The sequence below is a fragment of the Hylaeus volcanicus genome, chromosome 5 (assembly GCF_026283585.1).
Source record: "Hylaeus volcanicus isolate JK05 chromosome 5, UHH_iyHylVolc1.0_haploid, whole genome shotgun sequence".
NCBI lineage: Eukaryota > Metazoa > Arthropoda > Insecta > Hymenoptera > Colletidae > Hylaeus > Hylaeus volcanicus.
Genome location: NC_071980.1, coordinates 544,838 through 565,213, shown reverse-complemented (window position 1 = coordinate 565,213; position 20,376 = coordinate 544,838). Strand labels below are relative to the sequence as shown.

General features: G+C 45.7%; 1 protein-coding gene across 3 annotated transcripts; it reads right to left on the bottom strand.

The window, feature by feature from the left end:
* Positions 1 to 1,012: 1,012 nt before the first annotated feature.
* On the bottom strand, positions 1,013 to 18,873 carry LOC128876728 (hillarin). Of its 3 annotated transcripts, none has more exons than XM_054123306.1 (12): positions 18,238 to 18,873; positions 14,070 to 14,512; positions 10,028 to 10,292; positions 6,557 to 6,673; positions 6,231 to 6,403; positions 5,590 to 5,833; positions 5,004 to 5,230; positions 4,613 to 4,834; positions 4,361 to 4,510; positions 3,978 to 4,167; positions 3,144 to 3,401; positions 1,013 to 2,987 (listed from the first exon to the last, which is right to left on the bottom strand). In XM_054123306.1, the coding sequence occupies exons 2-12, from the start codon at positions 14,411 to 14,413 to the stop codon at positions 2,676 to 2,678; spliced, it is 2,502 nt and encodes an 833-aa protein (XP_053979281.1). In that variant the 5' UTR covers positions 14,414 to 14,512; positions 18,238 to 18,873; the 3' UTR covers positions 1,013 to 2,675. The 3 variants fall into 3 exon arrangements, with proteins under 3 accessions (XP_053979281.1, XP_053979282.1, XP_053979284.1); XM_054123307.1 differs by having other exon boundaries at positions 10,028 to 10,259; XM_054123309.1 differs by lacking the exons at positions 14,070 to 14,512; positions 18,238 to 18,873 and adding an exon at positions 10,770 to 11,125 and having other exon boundaries at positions 10,028 to 10,259.
* Between the last annotated feature and the right edge of the window lie 1,503 nt (positions 18,874 to 20,376).

The window sequence follows — 20,376 nt, the reverse complement described above, 5'->3', positions numbered from 1 at the left end:
CGTTGGCCGTGCGCTGCGTAAGATTAGAAAACAGAGTGAAACTGCGCATATACAGGGTGATTCGCGAATGCATGTCGGTACTACACGTATCAGCGTTTTCCTCGATAATACATTGCAAACAAAGTATACATTGCCTGATAATATCCGTCTATCGGTAGATACTTTTGACTTGACGAGGTAATAAAGTTAATAAACTCACGTCATTCGTCCAAGCTGCTGTGGAACAGTGCCGAATAATGCTCGCAAGATCAGTACTTGGAATGCTTGTCGACATCGAACAGGAGACTGTAGGAGGTAACCGTTTCTTTGCCTGGATGAGGGAGTTTCGAGTTTATCTTCGATTCGGCACAGTTTCGCGTATTTCACGAGATAATCGACGTTTATTTGCCACTTTTAATTAGACTGCCGGCTTTTGTCTTCGACACGGGACCACGCGGGACGCGAGAATTGCGAGCCGTGCTGCCACCTACGGTTGGAAAGGCGAAACGTTTTGGCGGGAAATCGATAGCCAGTATGAAAGGTATCTACCGCGTCTCTGTGCCTACAAACTGACTATACGAATTAATTAACTTACCCGAGGAATCCGAAATTCTTATTTCTTGTTATCACTGAGAAATATAGACCAATAATTTCTAGATTTTTTAACGAATCGACGACACACGATCGAATACATATAAATTATTATTTATGCATTATTTACGAAATTACAGTCACGTAATTTTGTTTCCGACAAAATACAGAGAGTCTCCGTAAACTTATGATTTTATTAAATACCTTTTTACAAGAACACGAGTCTCTATTACTTACTCGTAGTATATGTATAAAAATTAATTTACACGCTCGTTAGGGAGAAACGATGAGCAAGATTATCAAGCCCCAGTTATACGTTATTCCGTGGTAATGGAAATGTGAATCGAGAGGGGAGAGTTCCTCCCCTCGCCTCTCTCCCCCATAAGAGTTGTTATCATTTCCCAGTAACAACAAGGGGGAAAAACATTGATATTACGAAAAATAACAAATATATAGTTTTTATTACTACAAACAATTTTTGTTCGCTCTGAACGTCATGTCGTGGAAAGAGTGGAAACGCTAAATTATTTTATTTTGCAGGAAAGAAAACTTATACTTTCCTCTTCTATCGCAAAGAATAACTAACAAATTATTGATTTTTTTTTTGGAAAAGTATTCCAATAAATATTTGTCGATTTAAAAAAATATGAAAGCCTTTAGCAAGGTTCCTTCCTGCAAAGCTCTTAAAGAGTTTAGCATAGCCACGCTTCTCGCGTTCAAACATAACTAGAATTGTGCAATTAGTCGTGACAGAGTAACATATAGCACCTGAACTTCGGAAACCACCGTAACCGCAAAATTTTACGAATTCAAAGCCCTCCTTCAGCCGCCCTTTAAATCGTACCGTACTCGAGTAACTTTATTTACGCCATACAGTGTCGTGAACGTCGATCGTCGATCGTCGATTTCACTATTTCACGATGAATCATCCCCATCGGTATTTCTTCGGCTCGAATCAACGTCGACCACAGACCAACGGAATCGAAACGATTGCGTCCATAATTATTATACGCAAAGCACCACGCGTAATAAAATACATATACGATGCTCCTCGATTCGTAAACGCGATTTCAGGGATTGAATGAAAACGACCCGAGGTAATTGGGATTAACGCTTCGAACTGGTAACCAGGGCGGAGTGGGGAGGGAGGGCGAGAAAGTTTGATTTATTTGGTCGGGGAGCACCGCACGATCTCCAAAAGCTAGTTAACTATAATTGCCAACTTTCACGTGAAAACACGGACGACAGTGGGCATGGAAAAATTAACGAATTAAATAAGGGTCCTATTAAATATACCTTACGCTTCCGACACGATTATGCTGCTCGTTTATATCTCGTGATACGACAAGTGCTGAAATTAAACATAATTCTTCCTCGATAATTGACATCGACAAATTAGTAAGCTTACCGTTATTATTAACTACGAAGAACGTGGAGGTAGCGCGTCAGCTCGGAATTATCGGGTTACTGCGTTGATTCTTGCGAAATGGTTCTCGTACGAGTCGCGCGTCAAGAGTTTGCACCTGTCGTTCGATTCGGTCCCATTCTTTCTGAAGCGTGCATCTCTTTGTGCACGACTAGTACAAAATGTTTCGTGGATACCTTTACCCTTTGTAAGTAAGTATATACATTGTCCACGCGTTGAAAGCTCCGACGCTAACAGTGTTCTGTCGAATTAGCGTCTGGGCAAGATTAATTGGCCACTCATGGCAAACGAGAAGAAACCTTCGTGACTTTATACTTGATCTCTCAAGACTGCTCGCACCCAAGGATTCTTGCGCATCCATTCGAAACGGTATCTTCGTCCCCGTCTTCTCTGCGAACAAACACTTGTCGCAATAGTTTCTTTAGTCAACGGATAATTTACTGGCAAGTAAAGGTTAATCTTGCTGATTAGTTCTTTCGCGTCACTTTAAACCTATTCCGAGACAAAAGGAAGACATCGATGGTCGAAAAGGAAACCGAAGCACATTTGCCGATCTTCCACGATGCACGCGACATGTCTTCGTCTAAAACTAGCGGAATAGGTCCTAGTCGTATATAACATATGTAGAATGCATCACTGTAGCCATCGGTCCACTCTGTACAACTGCTTGGCGATGGCGTTAGTTCCGCTTGCTGGAGTTGATCAAATACTTGCAGCAATGCGTGAGCAAGTGCTTTTCACCGGTGATATCGTGAGGGACGGTCGTCGGGCTGGTCGATTCCCTGGTGTAAACGTCCAGACCGTATTGGCCTTCCTCGGGAAAGCTGATCGAGAAAGTCACCACGTCGTCGTCGGCGATCGAATGCGTGACGTATTTGGAGAGGCGTTTCTCCTCGATCCCGTTCTTGTGCAACGTCGCCATGAAATCGGTCAGCGGTCTCGACATTCGAAATTGGATCTCCAGCTCGCGACCAGCGAATACCAGTGCCTCCTACGATCGGAAATGAAATTTTCAAACACAGGGTGAAGGTAAAGGTACGAAAACATTAATGGCCACTCGTATGGAAGGTGATTTTCTCATCTCTTGAAATATATTTAAATGCTTTTCTCAAGCGATATCTCCCATCCTTTCGAAACATCAACGTACCTGATGCGTGATCGGTATGAGTCCAAACAATCGGGTCGCCTTTGTGGGACCCCATTCCCCGCTGGCGCAATCTGGCAATGGTACCATTACCGTCTGCAGTTCTTCACAGGCGATCTTGAATTTGCACACACTCTTGAACTTCATTGGTTCACCTGTCAGATATTCCTTCGGTGTCACAGCGTTCGCGAATATGTCCAGAAGAAAAGCCCCGGAACATGGCGCGTGCACCCGAAACGCGACTATGTTCCCAACCACGGACTGTGAACACGTAATAGTCAGACGATAAGAATTAGCTTTATTTGGGCTTTCGATTATCCAACGAGACGTACGTTTTTCGTTTTTACGAAATTAAAAACGATCCACGCAAATGCCACGGTCTTGTCCACGGTACAATTTTCAGGCGTGTACCTTTCACTATTCGAATAGTTCGTTATCGCAACGTCGAAAACCAATATTTAAGGACGTTATTATTATTGCAAACAGTAAGCGTTGACACTAGAAAGCTCCTGTAACCTAACTTTGCGCGTATTCCCGCCGGCCAATTAATTTCACTTCCGAGCAATTAATTAGCAGGTGGCACTTAAACTTCCATTAAAGGTCTCCTCGTTTTAATTATACTTTTCTAATTAGTTTATACGAATAGCGGCGGTGGTAATTAACTCGGTGACTCGTGATAATCGCGGGAAAGTTTTGTTTTCACTTTAGAAACGACGCGCGACGTTGCTCGATGCGTCGAAATCAAACGTGGGCAACATTATATATTAATATCTTGAAAAATGATATCTGCCAAACAAATAAGATTCGAATCAAATCTTGACCAGCTCTCAAAGTTACCTGCATGACGAAACGCTTGAGCGACACTCCGTCGTACCCGTCGCCGTCGTTGTCGTAAAACTTTAGATTGTAGTGAAAAATGAGGGAAGACTGCATATGCGCTGGCATGGCTATCCTGACGGTCGCTGCACCCGTCGAATCCGTGTACATAACGGCGTTCGTGTTCGTATCCGGAAAGTAAAGGCCGTACCTGTCGAATTTACATTAATCGCGTAACTTTCCTCCCGCACGGTGCACATTCGCTCGGAAGGAGCATGTGCGCGTCGGGGAGAAATTGAGGCGACAAATATTGAGATCAAGCAAACGGTTGTACAATAATTTAGCGTCGTGAAACTTGGTCCAAGGGTGTTTGCGAAGAGAAAACGGGAACGCGGTCGCCTCACCTGAAGAACAAAGATCGAACGAAAGGCAGCTCCTCGAAGTCTTTGAGTGAAATCGGTTGTTTGAGCAACTGCCACTCTTCCTGGAGGGGAAAGAACTCGTAGATGAACTCCCGCGGGTCCGTCAAGAAGTAATGGTCGTCGTACTCGTATCTGACGAACAGCAAGAGCAGCAATTTTAATAGTTGACATCGTTTGGATTCCCGTTTTGAAATGTTAAATGGTTTTTGATCGATCAACAGCTTGAAAGTTTACCTCAGACTATCGTTCTTGGCTTTCGGTTGACCTGGACGAGGAACTTCTTTGGCATTGACGAGATGTCGTGCTCCCCAATTGCATTGAACGAATCTCCACGCGCCAGCCACATAAACCGCGTTCCAGCTGTTTCGGAATCTGTTGTCCTCGAAACAGACCCCTGGTTGATATCCAGCCGATTTGCTGTAACCCTTTATGACAACGCAGTGCAGACCTGCGTAACTGCAAGAATAGAATCAGGCGTTTAGTCTTCGATATGAAATTATCGCGAATAAACAGTTTGTAAAAGCCCTGTAAGTTCACCCCTTCCAGCCCTGAGCTGTGCCCTTGACAAACGTACAAGCGAGAAAAATGTTATTTAGGCTTGTATTGTATAAGTTGCTCGACGCACCTGCATAATCGCTTGAACAGAACGTGGTAACTCTCCGTTCCGTGTTTGATGCCCCTCAGCAACCCCATGGGCGTGTCTCCGCGTAGATTTTCATCGAATTGCATGGTATTCAGATTCTTCACGGTGATCCATCGGAATATCGTCCTCGCCTTTTCTATATCTGATCCGCATCTGCTCACCAACTGTCGCACTAGGTCCGTGAACGTTTTCTGATCTTCTTGGGCTACCTGGTTCCCGCAGACACAAACGAGAATCGGTAAATCATCCTCTTTTTTTAATTGTCGATAATAAAAGGTATTTCTTTCTTTTCACCCCAATATTCGATTTGTTTCTGAGGTTTGGTATCGTGTCTCGACAATGTACTCAGGCACGAAAGACGGATCGTAAATCGATTACCCAAAGGTCTCCGTGCACATGGGGATGTAGGATAAGAAAGCCATATCGCGAAAATATGAAAATATCGACGCCGATTCGAGCTACTCTTTAAAATTCCGTGGCTGTAGTCCGCCGCGCCGTGCACGCATCGTCGATATTACATTTACAGGAAGATCCGCCGTTAAAAGGGCAGCCTTTGTCGGAAGCTTACCGAAATAGCTATCTGATCCATGTCAGCAAACTCCAGAGGATCGTTGTAGATGTGATACTTGGCCAAGGCTGGGGGTTGCGGGGGTGGCGCGCGCGATGGATAAGGCAGAGGGGGTGCTTCCTGGGCATAACCGTCCCCCTCGTCCAGGTACAGGCTCTCCTGGCGCATATACTCGCTTCTCGCCTCATTGATCAGCTCCAACATCTCCGAGCTCTGTTTCTCCACCAACGCCGCAGTCGCTGCCCTGAAAATTGATCGGGAGTTGGGTTAGGACCGTGTCGTAGAGTTTCCATTGCGCGACAGGTTTCCAACATTTCCACGTGTTTCCATACTCCGTGATTTCTTGGAGTATGTGAACACGTATCGAAAGCAAACTATGTCGAGTTGACGTTTCCAAGGTTTCGAATGAATACGCGCACGAATATGATCTTAAGCGCATAAGGAGATGAACGAGAAGTTGTTGTCGAGTCTGATTGTGAGCAGATTCAAAGGGGAACGCTTAAAAGGCTTCAGTGAGTAAATAGACAAATATCTCTCGCTGAAAATGTGACAACAAGACCGAAGGGTTCATTTGGAACGAGTTGGCGCAACAAATTTGCGCTCTCGTCGGCATGGAATCAGTCTAATTAGGTAACGAGTACCGTTCGTGCTCCAGCATTTTGCGCGTGAGACTTTCCTTCTTCTTGTCCCTGCGGAGAGTCATGTTCTTCTCCAGGTCCTCCTTCTCCTGCTGAAATTGCTGGGTACGTACTCTTCCGCCTTTTTCGCGTTCCCATCGCGCCGATAGCTGCTCCAGCTCTTTCTCCCATTCGTCCTGTCCGGGTCAGAGAAACGCCAGATTAATATTCAACGTTCTTTATACAGAGATGTGCGCCGCTACATGGATAGGAATAGCATCACTTCTCCTCGTACAAATTCTAAACCCCTTAAACTACATGAAATCATGGAATGGATCGAGAACACTTACTCTGAATTCCTCCCGAATTCGTCTGTCTTCCTCTTCGCGATGGTGAGCAAACTTTCGATAGAGGTCATCCTCTTCTTTGCGATGCTTCATCTCCAAACGCGTCTGCTCGTCTCGGTCCTGGTAATCATAAGAAATTTTATACCTCTCTCCTTGGAAGCATTCTTTTCAACTGCCAATGACGGTCACTCGTATATAAGATTGGAAGCAATTGGACGGATCGCTTCTAGGAACCGTGCAACTCGCGACGAGTTTCACCCGAACAGGTGCAATTAAGCCGGGACGTCTTCTTCGACTATCAAAAAGCTGAAGCCGCGCCTAAGTCGTTCAAAGGCTGCCCTAGTCCAGTTTTTTATCGAGTTTACTTTCACGCCGCGTTTCTGCTTTCCTTCTGGCAGAGTCCCGCCGGAACCGACGAGTTCCATGATCGCCAACCACGAATCGACGCGATCGCAACGCAATGGAACAGAGATTCGGCGAGACAAGTTCGTTTCGCTACCGATTCAGATTTGGACTCGTGTAAATGTAAAAAATTCAACATCACAATTAAAAGTCTCAAAGTTCGAGAACAAGACCAAGCGCCTCGAACAGGCGTTACAGAACTTCAGACGTGCCTGACTTCTATTGCGCAAGCAATTTCCTCCGCTCGCGTGTACAAACAGAGAAGCCCACGCTACACTTACGTCATGGCCGCGCACGTTATTGCGTGAAATAACCACAAATAAGGACAATGTTAGAGAGCATTGACATTTCTAGACGTTCGAAACAATCTCGGAAAGCATTTCGAGCAATTAACCGACTATATTATCCGTCTCCTGTTTGAGTAACATTCAGAAATCGTTTCATTGATATATTATTTTTACCGAAAATTTCTCGCGGTAGTAGGGTGATCGAGTATCGAACGCGTCCAAATCTTCGATTCTGAGATTTACGAGCGTCGATTCGACTGTTTGTTCCACGAATCTTGCCGCTTACGATCCGAAACGAGTCAGCAAGAGTCGCGTACTTTCGAGACCACGAGAAAGCGCGCGCTAGTAGGATTAATTCGGTCAATCTGTTTACTCGACCCATCGAAGAAGTAATTTCATCTGATTTTTCCTCGCGTGACTGGTTAACCAAGGTTCCACCGAGACTTTTGTTTGCGTTTCCCTCGAGCCTGGAGCTATGTTTAATTCGCGACGCGTTCCAGCTAAACACTCGTGATGTCAATCTTACTGAAAGTCATCCGCTACTCGCATGCTTTCGTGCGTATCGATACGAAGTAATGACAGTAAAAGTCCACGTTGTCGGTTGAATTTCAAGGAAAACGTTCCAACCTCCCACCGACGAGACACTCGTGAGCGAACTGGAGGCAAATATTGAATTCCCTCGAACGAATGTAGGTATACACTAATTAAAAGATTCATCGAACGATTGATTATTCAAGGTCTGTCAACGAAACACGAATAAATTATAGGTATTGATTTCGGCTTAATTAAAGTGCCCCAGTATTTCGCCACGATTATAAAGTTAAACGGTTTGTTAAATAATCATGAGCTTAATTAAGGTCCGAGTTCAACGGACAATAAATACTTCACGCTTAATTAATTCTAGGTTTCATAATACTACGTGCACGAATTAATTCATTCGGATCGTGCGCGTTTGCTCGAAAACGACCAACAACAAAAACCGAGTCGTTCGATTTCGATTAGCATCCGTGGTTCGTTCGATTTGCGAATGTGCGTGAGAAGCGAGCCGCGATCGCTCTTAAACAGGATACGCACACGGCCAGCTTCTTTCTCCTTCTCTCTGTTCCTTGCGTGCACGCGATTCCTACCGCGGCCCGGGCAAACGATTCTCTAATTAGCCATCAAGTGCAGTGGAGTACCGCAAGCGGAAGCGATTCTGGATACGCGCGCGAGCCTTTCCTTCGCGTGCTCCTGCGAACGAGGGAAAGAGGGTACGCGTTCTTCCGTGGTAACAGTTCCAGTAATGTTCACGAGGATGTTCGCCGTATTGTTCAACTAATGCCCCCGGAAGCTGGCTAAGAGTCGACGCTTCGATGGAAAATCTTGACGAAGGAACGTGAAAATAAAATTTCCCGGACTTAATTAAAATAATTGAACGTTAGATTTCGCTTGATTCGAGTTATCGTTTCAACGCGAGTACGTTCGTTTCGATCGCTTTCAGGTTCGATGGTAGTTGGAAAATGTAGGTCGAATCACCAACCGATACTTTATTTGAAAACGAGAATTCTTCTTTATGTTCTTTCTAAGAAATGGAATATTTGTTATGGATTCTAGGATCTCAGAACGTTTATATAGCGATATGCCACACGAAACCTTGACGAAAGAACGCGAAAATAGACGATCGGTCTTCCATCTTCTTTGTCCGTAACGATTTTTGTGTTCATGCTTCACCGGCGTCATGAGCAGGACAGTGTTCTTGCGATCGACCGAAGAAGAAATCGTCTGCTCGAACGACTCCTTCGGTCCAAGATCGACGTCTGAGTAATCCGCGGAAGAGTAATTTAGAAAAACTGCTTCAGAAGAAGAGCGTCGATAAATAGAAATTGTAGCTAGTGTTGGTTAAAAAGTTGGACAAGGAAACTTTACTGGTTGAAAAGGATATCACCGATCGTTTCAAAGAGAGAGCAAGCCCTTACGCTTCCGCGGGCGTCCGATAATTTGGAGAACGCGTTTAGCTGGATGTGCACGCGAAAGCGGATTGAGAGAAAACGCGCGCACCGATAGTGGAGCGACTAGCGGCTCGGCCTTCTTCTACGCCTGGCCCGATGGGAAAAGCGGCAATCTCATTTTCATGTAAAGTCCGTCTTCGCCGCGGTACACATTCCTTCCTTGTCGAGCGATTCGCGCATGAAAGTCACGGCCCGACACGGAATGCCGCTCGGCCCGCATTCCGCCGATCGGAAATTCGGGAACCCGACTATTTTCCCTTAAAATGCACCTACGTCCCACGTTCAGGCTAATCACCGTCATGATTTCCACGCGTCGCCGAACACGATCGAAATACCAGATTTTATTGTAATTCGCGGCTCGTTGCCAAGGGAACCAACTCCACGGTCCTGAGGTCTCGATCACTCGAGAAAAGGCCGGTTTTCGTTCATTTTCAAACTAGATGTCGTAATTTAAAAAACATGCAATATTTTACTATTTTTAAAAGTGTAAGTAGTCGTCCTGGTGACTCAACCTGTACATGCGGTAACTCTAAAATCATCGCGTGTTCGAGTTCCAATCACTCCGCGCGTAGTACCGCGTCAACGAATCCTGGTTCCGAATCGAAAGTCGCGATATAGCGTCGACAATTTCGTGTCGAGGCAACGAAACGATATTTCAATGAACCAATCCCGACCAGTATATACGTAATTAACCCGTAGCGACGTAATTGCCGACTCGCCGCTGGAATAGGTAACCCGCTCCTAATACGGCGAACGACCATGACGAATCATTTCACCGACTAATGCCAATGACTCACCAGATAATAATCGATGGGCTTCTCGCGTGCCTTGCTGTAGCCCTTCTGAAGTTCCGTCTGCTTAAGGGCATGGGCGATGTGAAGAGCACTCGCGTCGAACCTCCCGTACTGGTAGCTCCCGTCCCCGGCATAATTGTGGTTGTAAGGCGAAGTCGCACCTCCGCCGGCATTCCCATGAAAATCACGATTGGACGAATTCGTAGCCGGGGGTGAACCGTGTCCGTTTAGGTGCCTGGCATAATTAGGCGAGTCTACATTATCGTAACTGGAACAAAATTATGCAACGGGTCTTCAGGGGCCCAGGGATCGTCTACGAAGATTCCCGCGAGTGTCTCCTTCCGAGCTGTTTCAATTTTGTATTATTATTCCCCTTGTTGTCACTCCTCGATTTTCTTATCTAACTAACGTTAAATGAAATTCGTACGTTTTTTGAAAATTGTGGCCAAGTGACGGTATCGCAAGTTCCACCGTTTGGTTATCAAAGAGTTCACTCGCGACCGGACGAATCCGCGGGAATTTACGAGTCGTATAATAGTTAACGATAAAAGTTTATTTAAACTGTACACGTGGTGGACCAGATTGAATACACAAAGAGTTAAGACCGAGGTTTGGAACGAGTTCGACTGTGGTGTTCGCGAGCTGGGAAAAACGATTGTGTCCGTAGCGAGAGCTCGGAGAGCACGGAGCTCGTAGGTGCAAGTACGCGAGTAACTAGTGTGCTACGTATTTCCACGAAAATTACCGATTATAGGCGACGAGCTTAAGAATGTTGTTGCCTGGTAACAGTGTTTCTCCGCAGTTCCGGTGAGCGCGAGTTTTTATAACGTATGCCAAGGGCGGTGACAATAACACGCGCCGCATTCCAATGGTCTTAAAGTCCCGTTTAATTGGCATAACTAACACAGGCTGACGATTATTCCAACAAACATTTGACTAGAAACTAGAATTTTTGATCGTCAGGTACTCGCGTCTACTACGAGCCAGAACTAGACGTATCGAGATCTGACGCGCGAGCACGATCGTTTACGAGAGTGCAGTGGCTCCGTTTTAAATGAATGTGTTACACCTCTCGCTCGTTTGCTCCCGAGGTTCATTCACTCGCGACGAAGCCTACGCGCTTCTCTTCTTCTCAACTCGTGAAACACGGTTACAAGAAATTCTTCCACTGCACGCGTAATCCATGTGTGCGCGCATGCCTTTCGCGTGCCACTGGACGGAGAAAACGATTCCCTTCGCGTTTATCGAAAATTGACGACGAGACCATCGCAACTTTGTAAATCATTATTATTAATAATTATAAATAGAAGCTTGTTCAAGATTACACAATCGACATCGTTTATTTTAGGTACATGTTACTAGAAAAGACGGCAGCTGTTCAGCTGAACTTGGATGGTCTGCATGATATTCCATTACGTCCTCCATTGCAGAAGTAATCGAAATCAAACAGGCTTTACTGCCTTTTCGTTTATTTTCCTGGCCGTGTAGTAAAATCTCAGCGATCTAGCCTCGTTAATCCGCACTTTCCCTCAATACCGAACGACCTCCCTCTTCAATTAATTTGGATTAACGATGTTTCGTTGAATTTAATCGCGTTACTGCGTTACCGCAATTAAATTCTCCCCGGGGTTCGATGAAATTTTGTTTACCCAGATTTAGCGTGTTATCAGACTCAAATATTCCACGAGGTACCCGAGAGATTTTGTTCGTTTAGATTCTTGTTAAACGCGAACAATCTCTTTTTCAATTGTAGCCAAGGATATTAATTTTCGCTCCATTCTCAAATATAGAATTCGAACAGCTTCAATTTCTGAACTAGCTAAAATACGTTTCTTCAAATATATCACATTCCTACAGTTGAAGGTGTATTCTATATTCCTCGATCGTTTCGCTTCAAAATATACCGCGCATTCTGCGAACTACACTGTCAAAGTGTCGGTAGTTTCTAATGTCAACGTTTGTGGCTCTTTTTAATGGATATTGGTTCCGACATCGTACTGCTTACAAAAAAAAAGCACTTTAAAAGAAGAACGATTCTTTGATCTTCTTATTTACACGGTACCTTTTCAGAGAGAGGGTTTAAAAAACCAATAAACTCGCAGGGACTTCATTTTTTCCCTACGGCGTCCTCGAGATCGTCCCATATACATATTTTACATGCATGTTTTTCAAAGAAAGAATAAAAAAATAGTTTGATATTTTTTTGTGTCGAGCCGTTTTTATAGAAATTAGTCAAGATACTTTAACGAAATTATCGACTGTGCGAAGAGTTGGCAAGTTTAACTTAGTATTTAAAGTCGTTCAAGTGTTAGGTCTTCGTAAAGTAGGTCTCGGCTTGAGAATAAATCCTACCATAGCATATGATACCATTCGATATACACAACAGACCGCGTAGCATGTTCTGCTTGATCAAACTCGAGGAATTCCCTTGCATCTATTTTCAGTTATTTTTCATTTAAAAAATAACCAATCTTGCTGAAACTCGCTTCAACCACTGGCAAAAAGCTGAATACAAAACAGCGACAAACCCCTTGTAGCTTCAGCTGGTACGGCTACGTCGCGTGCTCTCTTACATTGTGCCAAAAATTTGCATAGCTAAACAATGTATCGTTTTTCGCGATATTTTAATATTTTCGAGAGAGCAAAACTAGCCAAGTCCTCTTAGAACGAAATCGATGGTTTCAGCGAACGTTAAAAATTGATTATTTCCCCGATCGAAAGGAGTACGCGAGGTCTGACTCGCGGATCCCTTGGACACGCGATTGTTTCAATGGAATCGGGTCAGCCATTGACATTCCGACTGAAGAGCAAGTGCGGTTCTCGCGCGCACAATCGCGGTCCTGACTTTGTTCGAGACATCGTCGGATTAAGGCCAACAACAGCGATGCGTTATGTAACGAAGATGAACGAGGCGGGATAGCACGGTAGTAAAGAGCGGAGGAATGACACGTATATAGGACTCGAGCCCTGCCTCTGAATCGAAGTGTGTTTGTAGGAAATAATTGTCGCGTGGTGTCCGTGAGAAAAATTCAACACGACCATGGACGTGCAGAAAAGTGTCCGAGTTACGTGAGGGACTTGTTAATCGATCATCAAACTACAGGAGAATGGTTTTTAAATTTCTTTACAGGAACGCAATGAAAGATAATGTTGTTGGTGATAAAGCAAAGCGATCAACGGCGACGTTAACGCGATCGTTTAGCACAAAAGACCATGCCGTTTGCACTGCACTTGATCTCACCGAAGGGAAAGTGGTGAAACTGAACGTGAAGCGAGTCGATCGACTTTCCGGGGTATCGTTCGAATTCTCATTTAGAACACAGGAAACGTAAAACAGAGCGTTAATTCTCCCCCGCGTGTTGTAGTTGGCGTTTTACGGTCGCACGTATCACGGCGTATTCATTAAAAAGCAAACGAGGTCTATGTCGAACAACGTTTGAATTTTAACGACGCCTGAAAGCGCCTCGTCGCGACGATCGACACCTTCTGGCTTTGATTATCCGATAAATCTCCCTAAATTACTCTTTTCCTAGCAATTTTCAGTTCGACCCAATTATCCCTCTTCTTTGATCGATCGAGGCAACGTAAAGAAGCGGAGAGAAAAAAGAATCGTAGATCAAGTTCTCGATCGCTTTCAAGTTATCTTTAAGGCGGCGTGAAACGTTCCGACGGCGTAGCTCAACCCATAACCTTTGGAACAGCGATACCGGTTGCGTGTCAACGGCCACGTCCTTGGAATCGTCAAACGGATTCGAGACGGTCGATTACGCTCTCGTCACGTCCCCGAAAAGTTACACGTATCGGCAATGTTCCGTGAGACGCGACAGTTTTCCCTGAATCGTCGAGCTCCTTCGGGAGCCACTTCCGGCGCTCTGCGACGAGGGAATAACAAGAACCATGCAAATTACTCGACTTGTTTCAATTGTAACCAACGATGCCAATAACGTGAAAAAGATAAAAGAATATCTACTTTTCGATCGCTACATAAAGCCTTATATGTATCTCGACACGTTTTAGGTAAAGAGTGCTATGAAAAATCTCTTACCAAGGTGGATAAACTCCTCGCGGTGACGCACCGCCAGCTCTGATCTGTTCGTTGACGTAACCGCTCCTTGGAACGTTCAGGGCGCTCCTGATGCCCACGCTGGACCCGTCCAAGGTCCCCGGGCCAGGTTTGGGCACATGGCTGCTGCAGTAGACCTCCTTGTCGTTGATCGTGTGCTGGTTGTTGTAGTAGGTCTTCAGGGTCAGTTTCGTGCCGCAGATAGCGCACTTGAAGCAGCCTGCGTGGAAGAAGGTGAAGTCCTTCAGAGGACCCACCCTGTCCACCTGGTACACCGTCTGCGCGCACCTAAGGCACGTGCTCTCGTAAAAGTTCGGCCGATACATGATCGCCGATTAAGGTAATCCTGCGTGATCCTGCTCCTGGGGTTGTTCCGTGTCCCTCAGTCCGCGCTGCACCTCGCTCTGGTATACACCGCGTACGACCTTCGACACGTAAACAGGAAACATCATCAGAACGATCCGCGGTACATTTTTATTTTGCTCCTTTTCTCCCAACAATCTCGTTACACGTATGACGAAACAAAACAAGAAGAACACCTCGATTGATTTTCATCTCGTTCCTCCGCGAGGAAACGCGTAAACGAGGAAAAGTGTTTCATAAGTTCAACGATACACACAGCCCTGCAAAACGCGTGCTTTTAATTGAAGGCAATTATCGTAATGCAAAACGCGCGCGCGCGCGCGCGCGCGCGAATCAGACCGAGGCCGTTTTCTAACTCTCAATAATTACCCTCGCAGGATGTCCGGAACACGAAGAGAGATGGAAAAAGAAACATACCGAAGTTCTGACCGATAGCATCTCGGAGAGCTGTGATCGAACGATAGTTAAACGCATCAGCGTTATTAAAAAAAGAAAACTACGCGTGTATTATCGTGCCGCCAACACTTTCCTGCCAACTTTTGCAACAAACGGTTGCCAATACTTTTTATAGTGGGCGACCACCAACGGTAATTACAACAGATTTTACGACCCCCGTGTACGCCTGCCATAACGTCATCGAGATTTTCGCGTTTCTATCTATACACCGATAAAAAATAAAAAAATAATATTACAAGTAGATAGACGTTTTCACAATTCCTCTCAACGTGCAATTACTGGATAATATCGACAGTCGAGTCATCTCTCTAATAAAACGTTCGAAAGCATTAACTGATAATCGCTAATAATTTATCCTTCGTTTGCACCTAACCTCTCGCGCTGATCCCCTTGAATATTCGAAGAACGTTCGCAATCGTTGGTACGATAACTCCGAAGCATCTTCCTGTCGTGGCTTGCGTGAAAACTTTCTAAATGATCCGTGACTCATTTTTCTGAAATTATTACCTCAGTTTCACCGTTCGTATAATCGAGCATAGCGTTACACAGAACGATCGAGGTTTCCCTTTTCTTTCCGCGAGTCCTCGGCCACGGATACTCTGTTGCGCGGCGAACGATACCACAATGGCGGTTACGTCATACCGTTAGCGACCGTGCACAACAATACCGTAATAAACGCGTGATAGACCCTCTCACGCATCAACGAATCGTGTTTTTTCCAGTCACCGGACACGCGCTGATTCTTTTTTTCGCTTGCCATCGCGACCATTCCCTGCCAGGATAAAATTTGCGCCGAAGAAAAACATTCGGAAGACTGGTCTTCCTGAGAACGAACCGGCGAAGAAGATGTACAACCCAAGTAAAGTTGCGTTTTTTTTACTCCAAAATCAGTGAAAACTCTTTCTCTTCTCACCACTGGCAAATAGCAACACTTGCTACTAAAGAAACGGCAATTAAAATAAGAAAGTCCTAGATAATACAATGAAAAGTGTGTCGAAGAAGAAACTTGAAAGAAGAAGAAACCTCGCCATGGGAAGTCGTCGCTCTGCCTACGCTTCTGCCTACCCACCTTAAATATAATATAATTGCCCAAAATAATATAGATGTTTCAACAAATTTAAACATTTTTATCCTAGCTTTATCCTCGTTTTACGCTTAAAAAAAGTAGTCGATTTTAAATTCGAAACTAGCTTTAGTCGGTACTTGAGCGGCGTCGTTTGTCCCGGAGGTACACGAAGGGAGACGATGCGCATACGGAAGTTGTTGCTGGTGAAGTGCAGCCTTTATACGGGCCGATAGTGGTCATTCGCATGGTATTCGTTGGAGTTAACGAAGAAACGGGCTCGATCGATTCGTGTTCCACGCTCGGCATACCGGTAGTCGTAAACGCTTATGGATACTCGTAAATTCCATCGATACTTGGCATACCCTAATTTTCTTCTCGCGTTATTTTTATTTTTTTACTTTTTATCAACTGCATTTTTCGTAATTGGGTGGATTTCGTCGAGCGTAAATAAATCGGCGAGCCGGCGTTCATTTTAATAGCGTCGGCAACGTTGCGCAACGTCCAAAGAGGAAATCGTAACGATCGCCATAAAACGCGACACTTCCAATTACGGACGAACATCGGATTTCATTCATTGGTAGCGCGTGTGCGGACCCACCTCGATCAACGTGCTTTTTCGACGACGCAACGTTTTGGTTTACTTAATTACGAGCCATTTTGAATGAAAATTCCCCTTTCGAAAAGAAAGAAAAATCTTCTTGTACTGTACGAATAACGCATATTCGCGTACCACAAAATCAATTTTATCGAACGCGTAGCTCCAGGGCAATAAATTTCTAAAAACCCGCGAATATTTCACGACTCCCACCTGGCGTATTCCCTCGTTTCGTGGTTTAGCCGTGTTACGGTCGCTCGTGTTATAATGAAATCAGCACGAGGGAATAGAGAGAGCACTTGTTCAAGCGCCATGACGAAAACGATTACGATCGAACGACAACACGAGCCGCGCGAAAATTCGCGACGTCGCGCATGCGAAGATTATTTATCGCGTTCCTCGAGCCGTTTATCACTCGATATAATGCTCGTTGGGATACCGGTGTCCTCATTCTGGCCCACCTTCTCCTAGGTATTTACGCTTGTCTCGCGCACGTACACGGACACGTACACGGACAGCTGCGTAATTCCGCGTATCGCATCGAAGAAACGAGAAACTTGATCGCGGTAATTGAACATTGACACCAGCCGATTCGAAGTGCGATGTTTATCCTCGATTTTATTCCATTCCGATCCCATTGTAAGAAAATTCAGAATAATCGTGGCGCTAAATCGACCGATACCGTGCATTTTATTAACCGACTTTGAAAAGGACGAGGTTACTCGATTCGACATGTATTTTTTTTTTATTTATAGAATCGCGAAGAGGACCAAGAATCATGGTCGAAGCTCCGCATCGTTTCAAAGTGCAAATAAGCTCGCAAACGTGCTCTGGAGATTCCAAACCGTTCGTTCATCCACCATATCCATATAGATTCTCTTTTTTTAAACGTGTTGATTCGAGAAGTACTCGCCGATTCGATTGTTTATCGAGTCCAGGGGCCCTCGGATTGGACGGAACAGGTTAACGGCATCATTGTTCCGGAGGAACAAGTCGCGCCAGTGTGTCTCGTTACTCAACGCGCGAAAGTACCGGTGAATAGCAGACATTCCATAGGACGGGCGGATCGGGCAGCTCCAGAGCTCTCTGGTACACGTTGCCACGGCACGGCGATCGAGAGATTCGAGTTTATTCTCGTTGGTACCGGGGCACGAGAGGGAACCAGTTCCCCGAGGCGCATCAGATTTGTCAAACACGTGTACCGTCCCCGGGTAAGCGAAATAAATCTTCCCCACCGTGAACGTCTTAGCGGCGGCGTTTCGCGAGAAGAAATATTCGCGAGGATCGAAAGGCGATTCAACCGGACCACGTCGCGGTCGAGACAATTGGAGCAGCACGAGGGGATTAAAAAAGTCGTGTACACGCCAGCAAGGCCAGATTCCCTCCCATTTTACGCGGCTACCACCCATATTATGTCTATTTTATTTGCGTCTTGGCTAGCTATTCGCATCCATCGAACTTCTTACTCCCGAACCGGAAATGGAAAGATTTGGAGTTTGAAGACCCTAAAAGGGCACAGAAACGGTCTACTTACGACCACGTGCTCAGGGCAATATATATCTATCGCAAAATACATCTAGTTAACGCGATGCGATCTTCTGTCATCGAATCCCGGCTACCAAAACTAGATATCGAGTTGCTCGAGTAGCGTATATTCCATGCATACTCACGTCCTCATAATCTTGTCTGCAGCGTAGTCCACTGGAATCCTCGATGCTCGTTCCCGCTCGGTTCGAGCATGAGCATCTCTCCTCCGGCCTCCTCGTCGTCCACGTCCCAACAGGAATGTTCTCCACGGGGCCCGGACACGACTTACTTTCTATCGACGGTCCCCCTTGGTGCTCCGCCTACAGGGAACCACGACACTCCGTAAAATCGCGCACGATGTCACTGGACGGGACTCCTTCTTCCGGTTACACGTTCGCGCCGAGCATTGAAATCACCAGGTCGTCCGACGCGATAGCCGCCCGTTGACACGCGCAACGCGCCAAAAGGGCTAACAGAAGAACGCGAGATTCCAGGAACAGATCCACCTGTCAGGTATCACCGACGTGTCGACTCCACGGGACTCGCCGATCGCGTTACGACTTACGACGCCTCCGTCCAATTGCGACGTAGCCGACGGGCCCGCGACTCTCGAGCTTCGCTACGACGCGTACCAACGGTTTCTGGCACAGTTTTCGATGTGGGTCCGCCGCCTGGAATGAGGTCTCGCCACCAACCGAGGCGGCCACGCGAGATTTCTGTACCTGAATATCGCCACCTGCTTCCTTCGACGTTCCAGGAAGGTCTGAGGTGAGAGGGACGGCCATTTTGAGGGACCATAGTCGCTCTCAGGTGGCGCTATGGTTGGAGAACAGCGTGGGTATATATCACTCTTTCACGTGCGCTCACCTGGCGAGGTTCCGTCTCTTTGTCACCTGTGCGCGATCGACGCTGGCTCTCTCGGTACCAAGACTGCTCGATCGTTGATAAAATCCCACGGATTTTTATAATTTCGATGGACCAAACGCAGAGGTAGGCCTCGACCTCGCGACAGGGTCTGATCCCCGTGTCCTTCATTTGTTAGAAACGAAGTAGGTTCTTTTTTCTGGTTTCGCGATGCTTCTTGTGGTACGAGCGGTCCCGTATAGGACGTTTCTCGGAGCTTGTACGATTGTTTCAAGCTCTGACTGCTGCTTTGGCTCGTTGGAACGTGGTCCCGATTCGCTACTTTCATTCCAGCGGCTGATCGATAGGCCATCACCATGGGAAAAAAAGAAAGCGGTGAACGGGTTGCGAGTCTGTTTACCGAGATTGATGGCCCCCGTTTTAGAATATCCTCCATGCGATCACTTTTCAATCTCTGCGTGTGTATCTTCGGTTCGGAGAATAATATTTTAACGTAATCGAAGCCCAAATAAAAAATTACAAAATCAGACAGATACCGCAAAGACTAAGAGAAAAATGACGATATTAGAAAGAGACTCGGATCAAGCGTATAAGGTCTCAGATTTTTTAAATGTCTCGACTCTGAAATGTTCGCTCTGCATCGCGGAAAAAAAAGGATAACGGAATGGTATTTAAGAAGTCAAAGTTTTCGCACGAGCCGGCATCTGAAGCCCACGCGCGCGCGCGCGAATGTTTCAACGCACGTGGGAAGTAAGTTGTAAGCGATGATGCAACGTGGATATAATACAGATGCAAATATAAGTCGAGAACGGCACGCATATAATTATACCTTACTGTATTTAGTTTTACGACTATGTAACTTCCAGCCTGAATATTTCACCTTTCGATCGGCAAACTTTCCTCTTTTCTTCGCCAATAAAGGAATCGCGCGGAGCACAAAGGAGCTCGTACTTGGCATCTTTACTTTCGTGGACAGTTTATTTGCTTCCTATGCACAAAGTGTTTTAGGTTACCGAAAACATGGAAAAAATACAGAGACGAGTAAAGATTTAGATAGACAGACTACGCCTTTCGGTCTATATAGTCAGTTTATAGGTGAGGCGTCGCGTAGGCGGCGCTAGTATCTCGCCCCGCATAACTTCCAGAGCTTTCCTACTCGGACGGCCACGACACCCGTCTCAACGTCTAAAACTCTCGATAAATCCCGCGATTATGATTCGTTTTTCAACTCTATCGGAAAGTAGCAAAATCCTCGTTGATGAAAGAGTGAAAAAGATGATGGAAATGCCAGTATATATCGCGGCATTCAAATGATCCGACGCTCGACTGATCTCCCAAAGAGTGCCAGGCTCCTAAGCGTCGCGATATATTTACGCGAACGGGGAGACTTCGGTAAAACGGTGGCAGCGATCCAGCAG

Coding starts and splice junctions, on each gene's coding strand:
- LOC128876728 (XM_054123306.1), bottom strand. CDS start 14,413: ATGTATCGGCCGAACTTTTACGAGAGCACGTGCCTTAGGTGCGCGCAG. Junction 6,674..10,027: donor AGCCCATCGATTATTATCTG/GTGAGTCATTGG, acceptor TATGATTACCAG/GACCGAGACGAGCAGACGCG. Junction 4,835..5,003: donor CTGTTCAAGCGATTATGCAG/GTGCGTCGAGCA, acceptor CTATTCTTGCAG/TTACGCAGGTCTGCACTGCG.